A 16,356-nucleotide genomic window follows, 5' to 3' on the forward strand; every position below is an offset into this window, starting at 1 on the left:
AAAATTTCAAAATGTGTCTGTCTCATTGAAGACCAACAGATTTTAGCTACTTGGTCACATGTTTAGTCCTTGAATGAGGCTGCATTTCATTAAATACCTACAGTATAGACATGCCTGTTTGAGATGGTCCCTTCACTTCAGGCTGTCTTCATAGTTAGAGTCCTCAGGCATGATTCATCTAATACTAAAGCAAAAAGCTGGAGTAGAACAAGTGAATTGCTGAATTTTCCCCATTCATTAGTAGGAAGAGATCAGGATTAGCACCTCAACTGTAGTTCTATCACAGACTGAAGAAAAGGTGAGATGATTGCTACCCCAAGTCACACTACTGAAAAGAAAGTAGGTGCAAGGAATATCCGAATGTTTAAACTAGTTCTAAGAACTAAGAATGTTTAAACTGGTTCTAAGGACCCCACCAAACAGTTAAGAAATGTCACATCAGGCACAATAGAAGAAATAGAAAAACAGAAGAAAAATAGAAAAGAAAAGAAATAAAATAGAAGAAAAGGAAATCACCAAACTACACTCACAATAGCATTCTGTTTCCTCTGGAATTGACTCCATACTTCTAAATTTAAATAGAAGATCCTGGAGGAAAAATGGTGGCTTTGGATGGGTAAAGCACATTTAAATTACACGATGACACCAAATGATATATGCAAGACCTGAGTCAATTTTCTGGCCTTTCATGTATAAGTTTTTCTGAAGAGATGTGAAAACAAGATTACCTTGATTTCCTGAGGCAATGTCAGCCAGCGCAAGCCTGGGAGATTGTCTAAGAATAAGGCACTGAAGGTATCATTGTATTGAGCACTGGAGCTGGCATTTGAGTTGAATCTTGCAGGCTGAAGTGCTCGCTGGAAGAAGAGGTTGAAAAAATGATCCAGACGAGAAACATTTTCCACCTGGCAAAAAGCACTGAACAAACATGAACTCCAAGTTAGAATATCATCAAGAAATGTATAGCTTGTTTATATAACCCTCTATTCTATATAAGTCTTTTTACAGCACAATAATACATTTGAATTTTTTAACATTCACTTTAAACAAACACCAGGCCAATATGCAGACAGTACATACATACAAAGATGACGCTGCCTGCCTAGCTGAAAGCAGTACAGTATTATAGTGGATATCTGAGAGCAACATAAGATGAGGCAATGATCAGATTCATCCTTTCAGAAATTCAGATTCTTCTTTGTCTTTATTTTAATAATTTAATTACTTTGGTGTGCTAGACATCACTGTATGACTTTCCTTCAGAAAGTATAAAAAAATTCTACATTTCTAAATAGTCTGCTATACTTAACATAAAAACGACCTACTTTACCCTTCATATTCAAAGCTAAATGTTTTCTGAGATGCATTTAAATAGCTGCAAGTATAGCAAGGGTAAGTTGCTCATAGTGAAGTGACGTTAAAAATGCTGTAAGAAAAAGATACGGCTTGATATTACATGTGATTATTCTTTCCATATTTCTACATTTCTCTGTGTTGAACAGCACAAAATATAAATGCTAGGATTTTCTCCATGGCATACACACTTACACCCTGAATTGAATGCAAGCATATGAATAGCCTACCTTGGCAATTTTATTTAGGTTACAGTCAGACTGAAAATTTTCTGGGTGATTTCCAAATGCAGAGAACTCTGCCAAATAAAGTTGAGAAGTCTGAAGTGTTTATTTTATTACAAATATAACACTGTGATTCATATGTGCGTTTTACAGACAGTGCTTTAACACATTTGCAGAGTGCTGTTGACATCTAGAGTGACATTGGTTATGTGAATGATTTAACCTAATCAAGGACCAAATTTTCTGAAATAACAGAGACTTTTTAAAAAGAGTCTTACTAGTGTTAAGACTGAAACAAAAAGTCAAGAACAGAATCCTGGTTTTGTGCAAAGGTGAAGGAACATGCAAAGAAAATCCATATAAACATTAAAAAAAAAAAGCTTTTTCAGTGAGCATCAGTTAAAAACTAGTGACTGAAAAGAAAATACTTTTGAAATAACTCACCTGTCTAAAGAGCTGTACATAAATTTTAAGGTCCTGACAACATTTTCCAACATGATCCGTAACTGGGAAAGTGGCACACTAAAAAAAATTTCAAACATACATCTATGTTTATAACATCTTTAACTACCGTCAACACACATAGGCATCTTCTGAAGAGAGATGCATTCATAACTAGTGATAGATTGCAAGCAAAATATACTTTATCGTACTGTATAAGAATTTTCCTTTGAGTGATTTGCCCATGACCACACAGACATAGTAGTAAAGCTGGAAAAAAAAATCTGCACTTCTTGCCTCCTAGAACACATAAATACCTAATACTACTCTTGTTATTCAGTAGTCTCTAATTAGGACATGACTTTAACAAACACTGAAAATTACTGTTTTACAGTTTATATGTATTTCTGAGATGTAATGAGAACTCATTCCCTTCATAAGGAGTAAAAAGGAAATTGTAACAAGGTCTATATAAAAGATGTGTACAAAGTTGATCCAAGAAGTGGGATAGCTGCTATAAAATCTATGTATACTAAAAAATCTATGTATACTAAGAAAAGTATACTAAGAAGAGTACATTGTAAACCCTCCCTTTCTTGCTTTTTGATAGGAGAACAGTACAATTTGAGGACTGTACTTGAGAAAAATAAGGAAAAAAAAGAAATATTTAAAACTCACTTTTCTTCAGGAAGGCCAATTACAAGCAACTTGTCACATTCTTTCCAGTAAACAACTTGAACCAGTTTTTCACATAAGAAAAGGGAGGAACTAGAAAAATTAAGCCGGGAGTATTTCCATTAACAGTATGCAGTTATAAAAGGTCACCATTAAAGCTGGAATGATTTATATGTATTTTAGATACAAAGTCTTATGCTCATGTAAAGTAACAGGCATGCAACTGGGCTAGATAATTACATTAATTATTAGAAAACTCAAAGACACTCTTATTTCACTTCCAAGTAAGAGGTCAAACCAGTACTAATACACACACACTGATCATAATTTACTCTTCTGACAGAAAAAGCTTCATAGAAGAGCTGGGCATTTTCTATTATATTTCTTGAAAAGACGAAACAGTCGAAACAGACGAAACATAGAGACCAGCAGAGGTGCTTTCATATTTTGAGAATTCATCTAAACATGGGGAATGGAGAACTTAACAGGAAATGTGACTTGAAGTCATCATGGATTTCTGTACTGTCTTTCTGATAATACTGCACGTACAGATCATCCATAAATGGATTGACTTGTTTTTTTTCAGATGTCAAAAATGCTTCTATAGGAGAGAATTCCTATTAATAATGCACAAGCATTTAAAAGTGGTAAACACACCTCAGTGCCAATTCATGTGACATTGCAGTAGAATACTGGTACATGTAAATGATCAGCAGCTTAGTAGCTGCTGTTAAGAATCAATCTGCATTGTAGCGATCGCTAAATTAGTAACATGCTTTTATTAAATAGAATTTTTTTAAGCACAGTTAAAGCACTGTGCTAAAACTTCTCAGCCAAAATAGCAAGATAGCAGCACATGACCCACGTACATTGTTCTGTACACATACATATAAAATATTAGAAGTAGTAATACATAAAATTTCAAAATACTTTTACCTGATAATCTGGGTACCAGTAACACTTTCCAGTATGTCAGAGAGCGTGAGAAATATTCCCCTCACATTTTTGAGTTTTTGGGATGCTTCCGATATGGGGTACTGATAAAGAATTTCTTGCTGTGAACAAAACTAACTGTTAGTTAAGCAAAGCAAACACAAATAAAACAAACAAACAAAAAGTTTTGTTTTGTTTTGTTTTTTACTGGTATCATTTATATATATATATATTTTTTACATTTTTGAACATTTGTTTTGATATCAAAACAAGCAATGCATGCTTGGGCTTACTGGGAAAGTTCTAAAACATGAATGTTTACAACAATTTAATTTCTGCTTTATAGAAAGGTAGGACTTATTTTGAATCACTATCATATGGAGAAACATAAAATGACAAATAGCATTGCCACTGAATTTTATGGTTTTAAATACATTGTTAACAAATCAGATTCCAAGAGATTGCTAACATTTGTATAGTTCCTTAAGTATTTAAATTGTGATTTAAGAGCCCATCAAGAGGACAACTCTTGAAAACCAACACATAAGAATATAGGAATCCTCATCTCTCGCTGTAGCCCTACCTAATCACCCTACATCTACAGCAAAAAAATAAAACTGAGGTATACATTCAAATAATGTATAAAACCATTAACAGTTCTATCACGAAAACACAAACTATCATCATATGCTTAAAAAGGTCAATCTTAAACTGAAGTTCAATAAACACAAATATTTGTAACAGTTATTTATATTTTTCTAACTAGTTCTTTAATATAATGCTATTGTATTAAAATAATTTTAAGTATGCTGCAAATTTTTATATTATTTAAGGAACTGTAACAATAAAGCAGTAATAAGTGAACTACTTTTGCTTTCTGCCAAATCATGATGGTCAGAAATAATCTGTATAATACTAAGCCTGTCCAATGCAAAGGGGAGGCTAAATTATCTTTCTACACAAGCAAAAGAAACACCAATATGATTAATCTTGCTATTTTATTGCTCAGTGCCAATATCCATTAGAAAATTTTCCTTCATCAAGATTAAAAGTATATAAAGTTTCATTGTAGAAGGACCTGGCAAACTCTTCATTCTTATCCAATTTAATTAGCTCTATTTTCAAATACTCATTAGTAGCACAGATTTTTTTTTTCTTAAGTCAATCCCTCAGCAGGAGAAAAAAAATGCCATTTTCTAATTACAGCATTACAAAGGGCTAGAAAGAAAACATTCTGTCTTTTCCACTCCTTCCTATGAACTGGGGCCTTTACGCAAAATTCATTTGAGAATTCTCTGAACACTTTCCCAGGGAAAGAAAAGACAACTGCAACAAAAGGTCTTAGATGCATCATATATATACACAGTAATGAGTTGTTAGCAAGGTTCAGCACATACTTCCATACAAGATCAGCTGTCTTCAGAGTAAGATGAAGAATACCATTATATCCGAAAGCTTAGAAGCACTTTTCGTTTGTTTGTTTTTTAAATGTGAACCCTCCCCCAACCCAAACACCCAAAACCTGGACAGAGTATCTAAATTGAAGGCTTAGCCTTTAACTTATCAGCTGCCCTTTTATTTATTTCTGTTTTCTTTATTTCTCAAACTCAGCCTAAATTGTTTTTTTTTTTTTTTTTTTCACTCAGCGCAGTCTTGACAACAAACAAAATGGATAAAAGGAATTGTGTCGTAACGATGCTGACTAGATAAAAAAATTCCTACTGTCCTCACAGTACACTGACAAAAGATGCTTCAAATTGCACCTTATATGAGAGTAAAAATAAATTACAGATTAAAAGAACGCTATAAATTCTTCAAGATTCATTTAGAAATAATAAAAATGGAGTGAAATGCTACAGGAAGCCCAAGTGTCTGTAAGAACGAAGATATCTCAACAGCCTACTCAGTAACACCTACTTTGCACACGTACTAACCACGTGCTACCAGTAAAACTGTCATGTAGAAGGAATACAAAGGCCATTTCTTCTAAAACATGGTATCACCAAAACCAGTTCAAATGCATAAAGATGTTGTAACGTCTGCTGGTGCAAATAACGCATGTTGGTACAAATAATGTATGTTATAATCATAACACCTACCTGGAATTAAAGCATAAAAGACAAGATCAAACTTTCTCACTACACACATGCTAACGTCCTAAATACTTTCCTTTGTGACTGTCAGATTGAGTTTACAAGTCTCAGAGATCATTAATTTGATCTTTGGGTGCCAAAGGCTCACAAGTGGAAGAATTAGTAACTAGCCCTAGTTGCCACTGTTTGCAAGGATGTGATCTGCATACGGTGCTTCCTTTGGATATGGGTAAAGAAACTTAGTAAAGGGCCATTATATTTTTCGATTGTGCAAGATGGCGTGGGTGTATAGTAATTCAGTGCTAATTTGAAATACTGTAAACTAAGTCTGGAAAAGTAAATCTACAGGATAAATGTCGCTTACTGTATACCGAATGAAACTAAAGACAAATGCCTCGGAAAAGCCAGTGGTCTTTTGTTAATATATGTTTTAAAGAGCTCGATTACACCAGCAGAGCATATCTGCACATTAGAGACTATCTGGGGCTACATAACTGCCAAGACTTATCAGGAAACAATTCTTCCACAGTGTGAAGGGAGAAAAAGTGCAATATGATCCCTCTTTTACCTCAGCTCAACATTCTGACTTAATCCTGTTTCTAGGGAGAAAGTAGAGAAAGAATGGGGCAAGAAAGCACTGTTCCATTTACTCTGAAGTGCAGGTGTTACCATTAGGCATTTGCATATCTATTTACCTTGCAACAGGGGAGACAGAGACCTTGATTTCTTTATTTTTTTATATTTTAATATTTCATAAAATTTATCTAAAGACCAATGTTTTCTTGGTCACTTAAGTCTACAACAATTGCCCACAGCTGTTCCACACATGTAACATTTATTTAATTCACAGCTAAATGAGCTTTTTTGTTAATTTTTATTACAGGGAAATACCAAAGCAGAAAAATACCGTGGCTTTGTATGTTTTAATGAAAGCAGTCTCAGTTGTGTGTGTGTGTGTGTGTGTATAAATCACAGAAAGAAGGTTCTATAAAATTTGCAAGAGTTTGATATAATTTCTACTGAAGGTACCTTCTATGAAAACCTATAGTCTCTTACACAAGATTGGAAAGAACTGCAAACCAAAGCTTACAGTGTCAGTATGTAGCTGCAATACATAATGAAGCACACGTTACCTTAAAAATATTAGGGTTAAAAAGCACATGATTTATATTACAAAGTCGTGTACTCCAGAGTTATGAAGTACTGGATTTATGGCTGCCTATTAAGCCTTATTTATACATACTCATCTGTCCATCATCTTCTGCTCTACACAAGACTGGCATCTTTCAGAAAAAAATAATACAGACAATGTCATGCTAAATATATACAAAATGTCTCAAAGTTGCACAAGCAGCCATAAATCTGTCATTTCCTAGCTTTCACACAACTGACTCTGCAAACTATACAACATTTTTAATGGTATCATAATATCATGCAATTTTCTAGGGTTCTCCTCCCTAACCCTGTCTTTAGAAAATAAACTCCATTATGTGTAACACTTTCTCTATAGTAGATCAAAGCAATACTGACTTCTATCAGTTGAAAAATAGTATTAAAAAGCTAAAGACATCCCAGAGAAGGGATGGAGTGCTGCCTGGATCTGACTAATTAGGGGAGGGAAAAAGAACTGTTTGTCTTCTGCTCCCCACTCTGTCACTGTCCCACCAGTCCCCAGAGACTGGAAAAAACTGTTTCATTTGTTACCTCCACAGCACAGATAATATAAGTCACTGGGGCCTATATTAAATCTGAGGAGACTCTACGGACGGGGACAAGAGTCTTTTTCCAACGTCTGTTTCTGAAGAGTCCACTTTGGCCATTTGTCATTTTCAGGCCAAGCTCAGCCCTCCCCACGGTTCTGTGCCTGCCCTGCATTCTGACCGGAGCCTTTGTAGCTATGGCTACGCCAGGAACAACATCCACACAAACTTACAAAGGGTTATACATACACTGGCACAAGTTTTCTGAGGAGCATGAAAGGAAAGAGCAGTGAAAGGGAACTTTATGGGACAAAGAAAGAGTACTTGGGTAGCTCAAAAAATGTTGCCCATGCAAGAATCAACAGTTGGCTGCAAGCAGCAGACATGCAAGCAAGAGTCTTCTAAGAAAAGGCACATTAGCATTTCAAAACAGGAGGCACTAGACAGATTATGTATGAAGGCTGCCAACTGCTCCTGCTGGGGAAAAGCTTTTTTTGATTAGGAGGATTTCATACTTCAAGTTTGAGAGGTGCATTGAAAACGTCACAGTGAGCTTTTGGGAGACAACAATGAACTTCTGAATTTGCCTCTGCTTTCTCTGTTAACACCTGGTCTGTTCTTTCTATCAAGACATTCAGTACTGCCGAAGTGATTTCAAGCATAATTAGAATTTGCCAGCAATGATGCTGCCCCCCCCTGGAATTTCAGGCCTTGTTTCTGTCAAAAAAAGATATTTGGCAGGCTATTCAAAATGATTACCAGGATTTATTTATTTTTTAATACCAACAGACATAACATTTGCTGTTGTCAGTTTTTATCTTTCACCTTCATTTTTCTTAGTTTGCAACATACCTCATCCTTAGATGTTTCAGAGTCCAGTTTCAGTGAGAGGAACATAACAATATGAGGCACATCTCGTGTCGCCTGTTGAAGGTCCGCGCTGTCTTCCCCCCACAAAAGCCGAACCAGGTTGTTCATACTTGACTGTGCCCGCTTGCTCCTTTGCTGAGATGTTCCTTCAGGCTCAAATATTGACGTTTCAAATGTGAGTTTTACCTATGAAGATAATTAATCAGTGTGAAAATGATGCTGTACTTACAATTACATTCTAAGATCAGATGACAGAGACGTAGTTTTAGCCATTTAAGAGATGGCTTTTCTAAAGGCAAACTTCTCTGGCACAGTGGTAAGTTTTTGTAAGCATACATTCAAGACAAAAGCATTCAAAAATTGCTGCTGTCTGAGGAAAAACAATTATACACGCAGTGTTACATAACCATTTATTATTAACAACAAAGCTAGCTATTACATGCTCTCTGAAAGATGCGAGTAAGCATGTGGTTTGGGGTGTTTTCATACTCAAATTTTACGGATTTGAGAATGGAAAAATATACTTACTGCTCTGGGTTTGTTTGAACACAAAACCTATTATCACCATCTTTAAACATACACAATATTTGACTTCTTTCAAAACATCAGCCCTTCCATAAATATATATCCTCAAGGCTCCTTCATGACCATTTCTTTGCTGTTTTGAGCACACTGACAGATACAACTGCACAGGAAAATCCATTTACATTGGACAGCAAAAACCAAGTAGGCCCACTCTCAGTTCCTCATTTCCTATGTTTTTATCCAAGATGATTTGTCTGCTTTCAAGTATCCTTAAAAAGCTTGTGGACTGGGAAGTTCTAAGCATCATGTGTCACACCAAATCCTGATTGTCTTTGAAGCCAGTGAGTTTAGCCTAGTGATTAGTGCAAAGGTTTCTTTGTTCCCCAGTTGCAATCAATCTGAAAAGCCTAAGTAAAGGCAATTTATACATTTAAATATAGATACTTTTATATTTTCATAATTGTGTGTATGTACACACTTTGAAAGGAGTGCCAGCAAGGAATTGCAATGCTTTAAAAACACCCACTGCCTGTCACTGGATCTGAGAGCAGTGCCATCATCAGCTCTTCAAGCTACAACATTTGTGTCACTGGCTGCCTCCTTCCCGTTCCAGTCTACTCCCTCCCGACACTACTCATTAATCTTTCCTCGCCTATTTTGGCTGCTATCAGCCTCCTCCTCTTTTCTATTCCTGTTCTTTGGAATGGCACCGCACTCCATCATGCTCTCCTGCCACGTGCTACCACTTTCTTTTCTGACTGCAACTCATCCCTCACTCTCTCCTCATCATTTCAGTTTCAATTCATTACACTGCATATTAACAGGACTCAAGGAGCAGCAACATCCAGCTAAGAGGCAGTGGCTTTTTAAGACCCAGTAACTTGATCACTCACAGTTGTAGAGATGCAGGTTTCCTTCTGCAGCATTCTGTGACCCAATTCTCTCTTCGTCACTCCATCTGCATGTATTTCAGAGGATTTTGTTCATACCCTGTTTAACTTTTTGCAGATTTCCTCAAGGCTCAAGAGCTATTTCTCTTAACTTCTACTACATCTTGTCTGTGGAAACTTATAACACTTAGGCTACAGTTCCTACACTAATGATGCACAGATGTAATTTTTGCTGTAGTCTATCTTTTGGTCTCACAAACTAAAAAAATCTCAGTCGGTCTTGTCTTAGAGACATAACCATATGGCCCCCCAAGCAAGAGCTCAAATTAAATTGGGCCAAACAGAACCTCAACTCTCCCTCCTCCTGCAGGGCTCCATGCTGGCTCCCCCATCACTGTGTGCAATGCCGCACTACTCGGATGTGAAGACACTAGATTTGCAAGAACTGTATCTGTAACGTGGCTTCCAGTTCCTTTCCGAGTCTACTTAACTCTATATAGCAGCCAGAAGCACGACCTGTTCTGTTCCTCTTCACTCTTATCCAAGTTCTAATCTACTTTTTGTCTTTAAAAAGCTCACTGTGAAAAAGATCATCTAGGCTGGAAAATGTTGAAACAGAGAATGACCAAGAGACTACATTTTTACATAGCCTATCCCTCTAGTGCTTTTTTTTTTTTTTTTTTTTTTTTTTTGTAGAGAAGAAACAAATCTTCATCCTCAACAATGCACAGGATCTGATTAAATGTGTGACAACTGAAGAACTCTTCTGTGAATACTGAAATCTTTCACAGCTTTAATTCCAGTTCTCTTAAAGAAAACCAGGTCAATGCACAGCAGAAAATAGAAAAGAAAATGAAATCATTTCAAAATGGAGAATTGGAAAGGCACAGAAAATATTAATATTCCATTCTATAAAGTATGGATATATTCTCAATACTTAGTTCTCAAAAAAAATTTAATCTAACTGCATGAAGGAACTGATGAAGGTGACAATAACAAAAAAACTACAAGGTACATAGATGGGGATTTGTCAGCTTAGGAAAGGTAGGACAGAAATGGAACATGACAGCGCTCTCCAAAATCTTAGAATGATAGGACATGGACATGGACAGCTAACTACTACTCGTAACACAGGAGCCTGCAGGTACCAAAAGCACTTTTCAGGTAGCAGTTTGAAAACCAACAGAAATTAACAGAACATGTAACTCAGTTATGTAAATCACTGCTCTATGATGCTGTGGAAGTCAAGGCAATTCTACGCACTACACTAAAATAAGCTACAAACCAGTAGGTGATCCAACAAGGCCCTGTGCAGTCTAGTGGACTGCTGGAATCTGGAAAAATATGATGCAATGGTCACCCTACACTTGATTTTCTTCTTAAATCTCTTTGCTTAAACATTTGTTGGTGTAAGAAACAGAAAATATTGCTGTTGCCCCTTTGGTCTAACCTAGCAAGGCATGTTTTGTGTTTATCTGCAAGAAAGCTGTATACTCGAGAATATGGATTTTATTATAGGGAGAACTGGTGGCATTGCCTGCCTTTCAAGGTTGCCTGCCATTTCCTGTTTAAGTCTCTGTTTTCCATGTGCTTATGATTTGCCAAACCATTACTCAAAATTTCAAACTGAGATTTCTGATTCTGACTATTTGCCTCAGGCTGAATATTTTTAGAAAGTTTCAGGTAATATGGTTCTGCAACTTCCAAGTATCAGGTTAAAGATAAGTATACTCCTTAATGCACATCTTCTTCCTATTTGGTCTCCTCTCTCTTGTGCAAGGAAAACATCTCAAAGGTTCTGCTGCTTCCAAGCCTGTCCTTGAAGAACTGGTGGCTGGGCAGACAAGCAGTAATATCTCTGCTACCAGTCACAGGCAGCACAGGACATCACTGTAATTCTTACACAATAAAAACAGCAGTAATGATGTTCAAGAAGCACCTTTTTTGATCCTTAAATTACAAAAACAACTCTGTTGTTGTGAGGAATATTTAGTTTCTCTGAAATATACCAGCTTCTTTAGGAACTTGGACTACAAAGCTCACCAAAACTGTCAGGTACATTAGGTTTTGGGATATTTAAAATGTTACCTGATTGAAAGAGATCACTATGACTTTTTTTTTTTTTTTAATTTTTATTTTTAACTATCCCAGTGACTAATTTAAATTGTCACCTATGTGTATTTTAGTAATTTCACCAGAAACAGCTCTGCCATGCAAGGAGGTAGAGGGGGGCAGGACTGATGTAGCAGTTGACTGCTGTTCCTCAAGAAATATGCTGAACTAGCCCAGAAGCAAGTTTGCCTAAACTCAGGTAAGGAAAACAAAATCCGGGAAAAGTGACACAATAAGGAGAGAAGTTATACCACCTGCTGCAACTGAGAGAAGCCTTGTATGTAATTTTCTAAATTACTTCCAGTAATTTTAAACATTAAACCCACAGAACAGTGACGCAGCTCATTATTTAGTTAACTTATAACTATGTTAAAGATTCTTTAAAGTGCATCTTTTTTTTAGATGCAATGTATAATGAATGAGAAATCATTTTTTGCAGTGTATAATGAATGACAATACATTAGCAATTTTGCTTGTGTAACAGCTGTCTTCATTACTAAATCTCAGAAATAACAACCCTCTGCTTCTTCAGCAGTATGAACGCAGTGTTCTACACCGCAAAAAAAACAACCATGTATTTAAATTCTCCATTGGTCTATTTCAGCAATCACTCTTCTGGCTTGACTGAAATTGCACAGTAAAAAAAGGAATAATTGCACTTTAATAGAAGGTTTTGGAAAGCCAACATGACAAACAGTTATACGTTTCAAGTAATCACTGTCTACTTGACAAATTTACTGACAACGTAAATGTTAATGTTGCATTAAAAATAACTACTAAACAAAGGGTTGCATTGCATTTTAGCAACAAGTAACATATATCCTCTAATCTAGCAAGGATACAATTAAGTTAACTATATCATCTCTGTTTTTCTTTAATCATTCTGTGTTTAACAATACTTACACTAGCTCCATATTTGGTCAAAGACAGGCAAGACAAGGTTTGTCTGCCATGGAGCTCTGCCAATACCTCACCACAACTCCGGTAGCTTAGGCAAGCTTCTTGCTGTCGAGTATCTTGGAAAGCTTCCTAAACTGACATACTAGTACTCAATCTCACTGCAATTGCAGATGCAGTTCTATACGCACTTACAGCAGATTGTCAACAGAGGCATGTATAACAAAACCTAAAATTCCCACTTGTTTTTATCTCGGGGCAGAAGAACACTTTTATTATCATCATCATCTCATATATTATATCTGAAGAAAAATTACCAAGGGGTTACAGACCTACTGTAAGAAACACTAATTTTAACTTGTTCTCTCAGCGAGTTACAACTTTCACCTTGTCTTCCTGTTCACCAGTGAAATGGATTTAAGCTGAGTAACTCAAAACCACTTAATTTTATGCTCCTAACATCCCAGGTAATTAACACTCTTCTGTTTTAATTCTTGAATAGCTATGTAATTATATAGCTCCAAATTATAGCTCCAAAATAATTGTTCATCTAGAAGACAAGATAAATGCAGTAGGTCTTGTGGGAAAGGGCATTCTTCATCTTTTTTGTTTGTTTGTTTAATATCAATTTCAATCACTTCAATTTTTAAAGATCTTAAACACAATTAATCTCAAGGCTTTTAAATATTCATTTTTTTTCTATTTAAATGTGAAAACTATCATTTTCTCCATTTAAATGCTTTTAGATGTCTTTAATAGCACTGTCAATTTTAATTTTACTCTTGTGATTCTCTTATATTGATAGAGTTTTAAGTATTTGCATGGCAATCATTAATATTTTAAGAAAAAAGCAATAGACAAAAAATGCCATTCAGACATTTTTTGACACTTTGTCTATCCAAGGTAGATGAAAATAGCACTGTATACATTATCTATCCATTCAATACCACTACCCGTCTCCAGCTGACATTTATTTATTTGAAAGCTAGACATCAATATCTTGCTTCATACACACTACTGCCAGATTGCACATTTCACTGATGTCAGTGAAAAATTAGACCTTCCCCATCTAAGAGCAAGACCACCTAAGTTCTTGTTCCTAAGGAAAAAAAAACTATAAATAGTATTCATTTTTACAAAGGACATATTCAATAAATGTTCAACTACTGTACCTGCATCGGACCTGGAATGCAAGACAAAACCCTTTCTATGTTTTCAGAATTCACATCAACATCATTTACAGCAACTAGAGCATCTCCTGGAGATAAAACAGACAAAAGCAAAAATTAGAGGGTATTACACCACAGTACAAAGCCAGAGTTTTGTTTTAAAAATGAATATGGCATCCAATTATAACTAACCTACTGCAAGTAAGTGGATTGCATGTACTTGCAACATTTCCTGTACTTAGAAACAAGTTTATTACCTGAATGTTCCTAAGTCCTAGCTGCCACACTTGATTGCTTTACAAAAACAACTGGCACAGCCTTTTCCCTCTGCCCAGGCTTCTGTCACTCCTGTTGACTCAATCTTCCTCTGTGCTGTTGACAAGTTCCAGCCCATTGCTTACAGAAGAGGTTTCAAGGGTGAGCTGAGAGAGGATCTCACCATCCCATAGCCCTTCTCTTCAAAGCAGTCCTGGCATTTCCTGTGCGCCTAAGTAACTCATCTCAGTTCCCTGAACTGGCAGAATGCTCTTCACTCCCCTGGTAGGTACTTTTTGTAACCCAGATGCTCTAACAAGCACTAGAGTTAGCAGAAGAGAACAAGGACTGTAGAGGCAAGATATGATAGATTTTGGCCACCCTTATTTTGTGATGGTGGTGAGCAGTTTGTTTGGCTGGTCATCTTGTGAAACATCACTCATCTTCATGACTTTTTAATCACAGCTACCTCATTTCATGCCTACACCTCCTTCGTCTCTCAAGCCACATGACAATTTAGTGCTCTCTTCCTTCCAATGCCTTCCCCTCTTCTGTGGTATCTTAGTCAGCCCTCTTCATGCTTTTAGCTGCCAGTTCTTCCAGCCTAATGACATCTCATGTTTTCTGAAATCTGACTCTTTTCCCATTACTGAAAATGCATCTGAAAACAGGATCCCAGAGAAATTCTTCAAGTGCAAGTAGAAAGGGTTTGAAAAATTAAAGGCACAGTAATAAAAGCCAAGAGAAGCTTTACTGAAGTAAAGCTTACAAACTTAAAAACCACCCTCACACTGGAAGTACAAAAATCAAATAGATTCTTTACCTCAAGTAAAGGAAAATATTTTAGAGAAATATGACAGTAATCGTTAGTTGATAACCTCTGCCTCATCCCCCTCGAAAAAACAGATTGTTTAACCATGGAGTGTGTACGGAAGAAAACAGAGATTGATGAGGAAAAAAATTACAAAATAATAAGCTAAGAAAGAATCTCAAAGGATAAAAGTAGTTAGACCTGACAAAAGGAATAGAAAGTAAGAAGTAAAAAATAGAAGATTTTTTTGGACATTCATCTACTTTCAAAGCAAATGGAAGCTCCAGTAAGAAAAGGATACAAATTAAAGGTATTTCATGTTATGTATTTCCCATATCATGTATTTCCTCAGTTCACAGTATTCTTATTACTTGTACCTACATTTATAACATTTATGCTCCGTCCATTTAGTATAGGAATTCCAGAACATATTTAGCAGGCTAGAAGCTGCTATCATGACACCTATCCTGTTCTCAAGTGCCAGGACATGTGAAAAACTGTCAGAGTTAGCATTAGTAATAGCATTCAGCTATACCTGCAATAGGCAAATCCTATTTGGAAGGACTTTTTTTTTTTTTTTCCCCCCCTATTTCAAGTAATAGTAACTCTCCCCCTAACCTCTGTGTTTCTAGATGTACAACACAGTAAAGTTTTCACCTAGTGAATCTTCAACACAAGGACAACTGCAAGATAGGAAAATTTGAAGTTAAACATCATTGAAGAGCAACAAGGGGAGCCCAAGCCTGAACCCCAGGACTTGAAAGTTAGCAGTCAAGAGTGGAGCATTCAGGCTGCACTAATGCAACAAGAAATTATAAACAGAACTAAGTTCTTTGTTGAAGAGCAGCGTAGTACCATATATATTTAAGATCATGGCTCGCAAATACAAGAGGAAACATATGTACTAATCTAGAAATCTGGAGAACTGTTTAAAAAAAGTTGTTTGTATTCTGCTTGTTTCATTATGGAAATTATGAATTGTACTGCAAAGACAACAGTCTAAGCATCTAATCCCCTGCTCCAAAACGGCATTCAAACCAGCTGCATACACTTAGTGAAGACACATGTACCTTAGCACTTAGGGAATATTTTTGTACCACATCTCACAGGGTGGAATATACAAATACACTTTGAAAGAAGAAGATCCATCAATATTTACATGTTACATACTCAAAATGGTGTTTATTCATTTGACACCTAATGTATGTATGTAAAACTTTCATTGGAACGGTAAATATTTATTCCATTCAATTTGTAAAAATGTGATCATGTACGATAAATGGAATAGCCTTCCAGAAGACACAGCCAAGGCAATCCCATGAGGCTGTCTTCATTTTGCCAGAAAATGCAGTATCAGTATTACAGAACTGCAACTTGACATACGACTAAGAAAAGCTACATTTATCAG

At 36.1% G+C, this 16,356-nt stretch overlaps 1 protein-coding gene across 1 annotated transcript in view; it reads right to left on the reverse strand.

Moving 5' to 3' along the window:
* The window catches only part of INTU (inturned planar cell polarity protein), a 41,881-nt gene that overhangs the window by 14,247 nt on the left and 11,278 nt on the right, over positions 1 to 16,356 (reverse strand). Inside the window, exons 3-8 of the mRNA XM_032186306.1 lie at positions 13,886 to 13,971; positions 8,272 to 8,475; positions 3,630 to 3,748; positions 2,697 to 2,786; positions 2,022 to 2,099; positions 729 to 918 (exon numbers count right to left, since the gene is read on the reverse strand). Of these exons, the coding sequence (XP_032042197.1) occupies positions 729 to 918; positions 2,022 to 2,099; positions 2,697 to 2,786; positions 3,630 to 3,748; positions 8,272 to 8,475; positions 13,886 to 13,971 (767 nt within the window). The remainder of the gene's footprint in view (positions 1 to 728; positions 919 to 2,021; positions 2,100 to 2,696; positions 2,787 to 3,629; positions 3,749 to 8,271; positions 8,476 to 13,885; positions 13,972 to 16,356) is intronic.

This window comes from Aythya fuligula, chromosome 4, assembly GCF_009819795.1.
Source record: "Aythya fuligula isolate bAytFul2 chromosome 4, bAytFul2.pri, whole genome shotgun sequence".
Classification (NCBI taxonomy): domain Eukaryota; kingdom Metazoa; phylum Chordata; class Aves; order Anseriformes; family Anatidae; genus Aythya; species Aythya fuligula.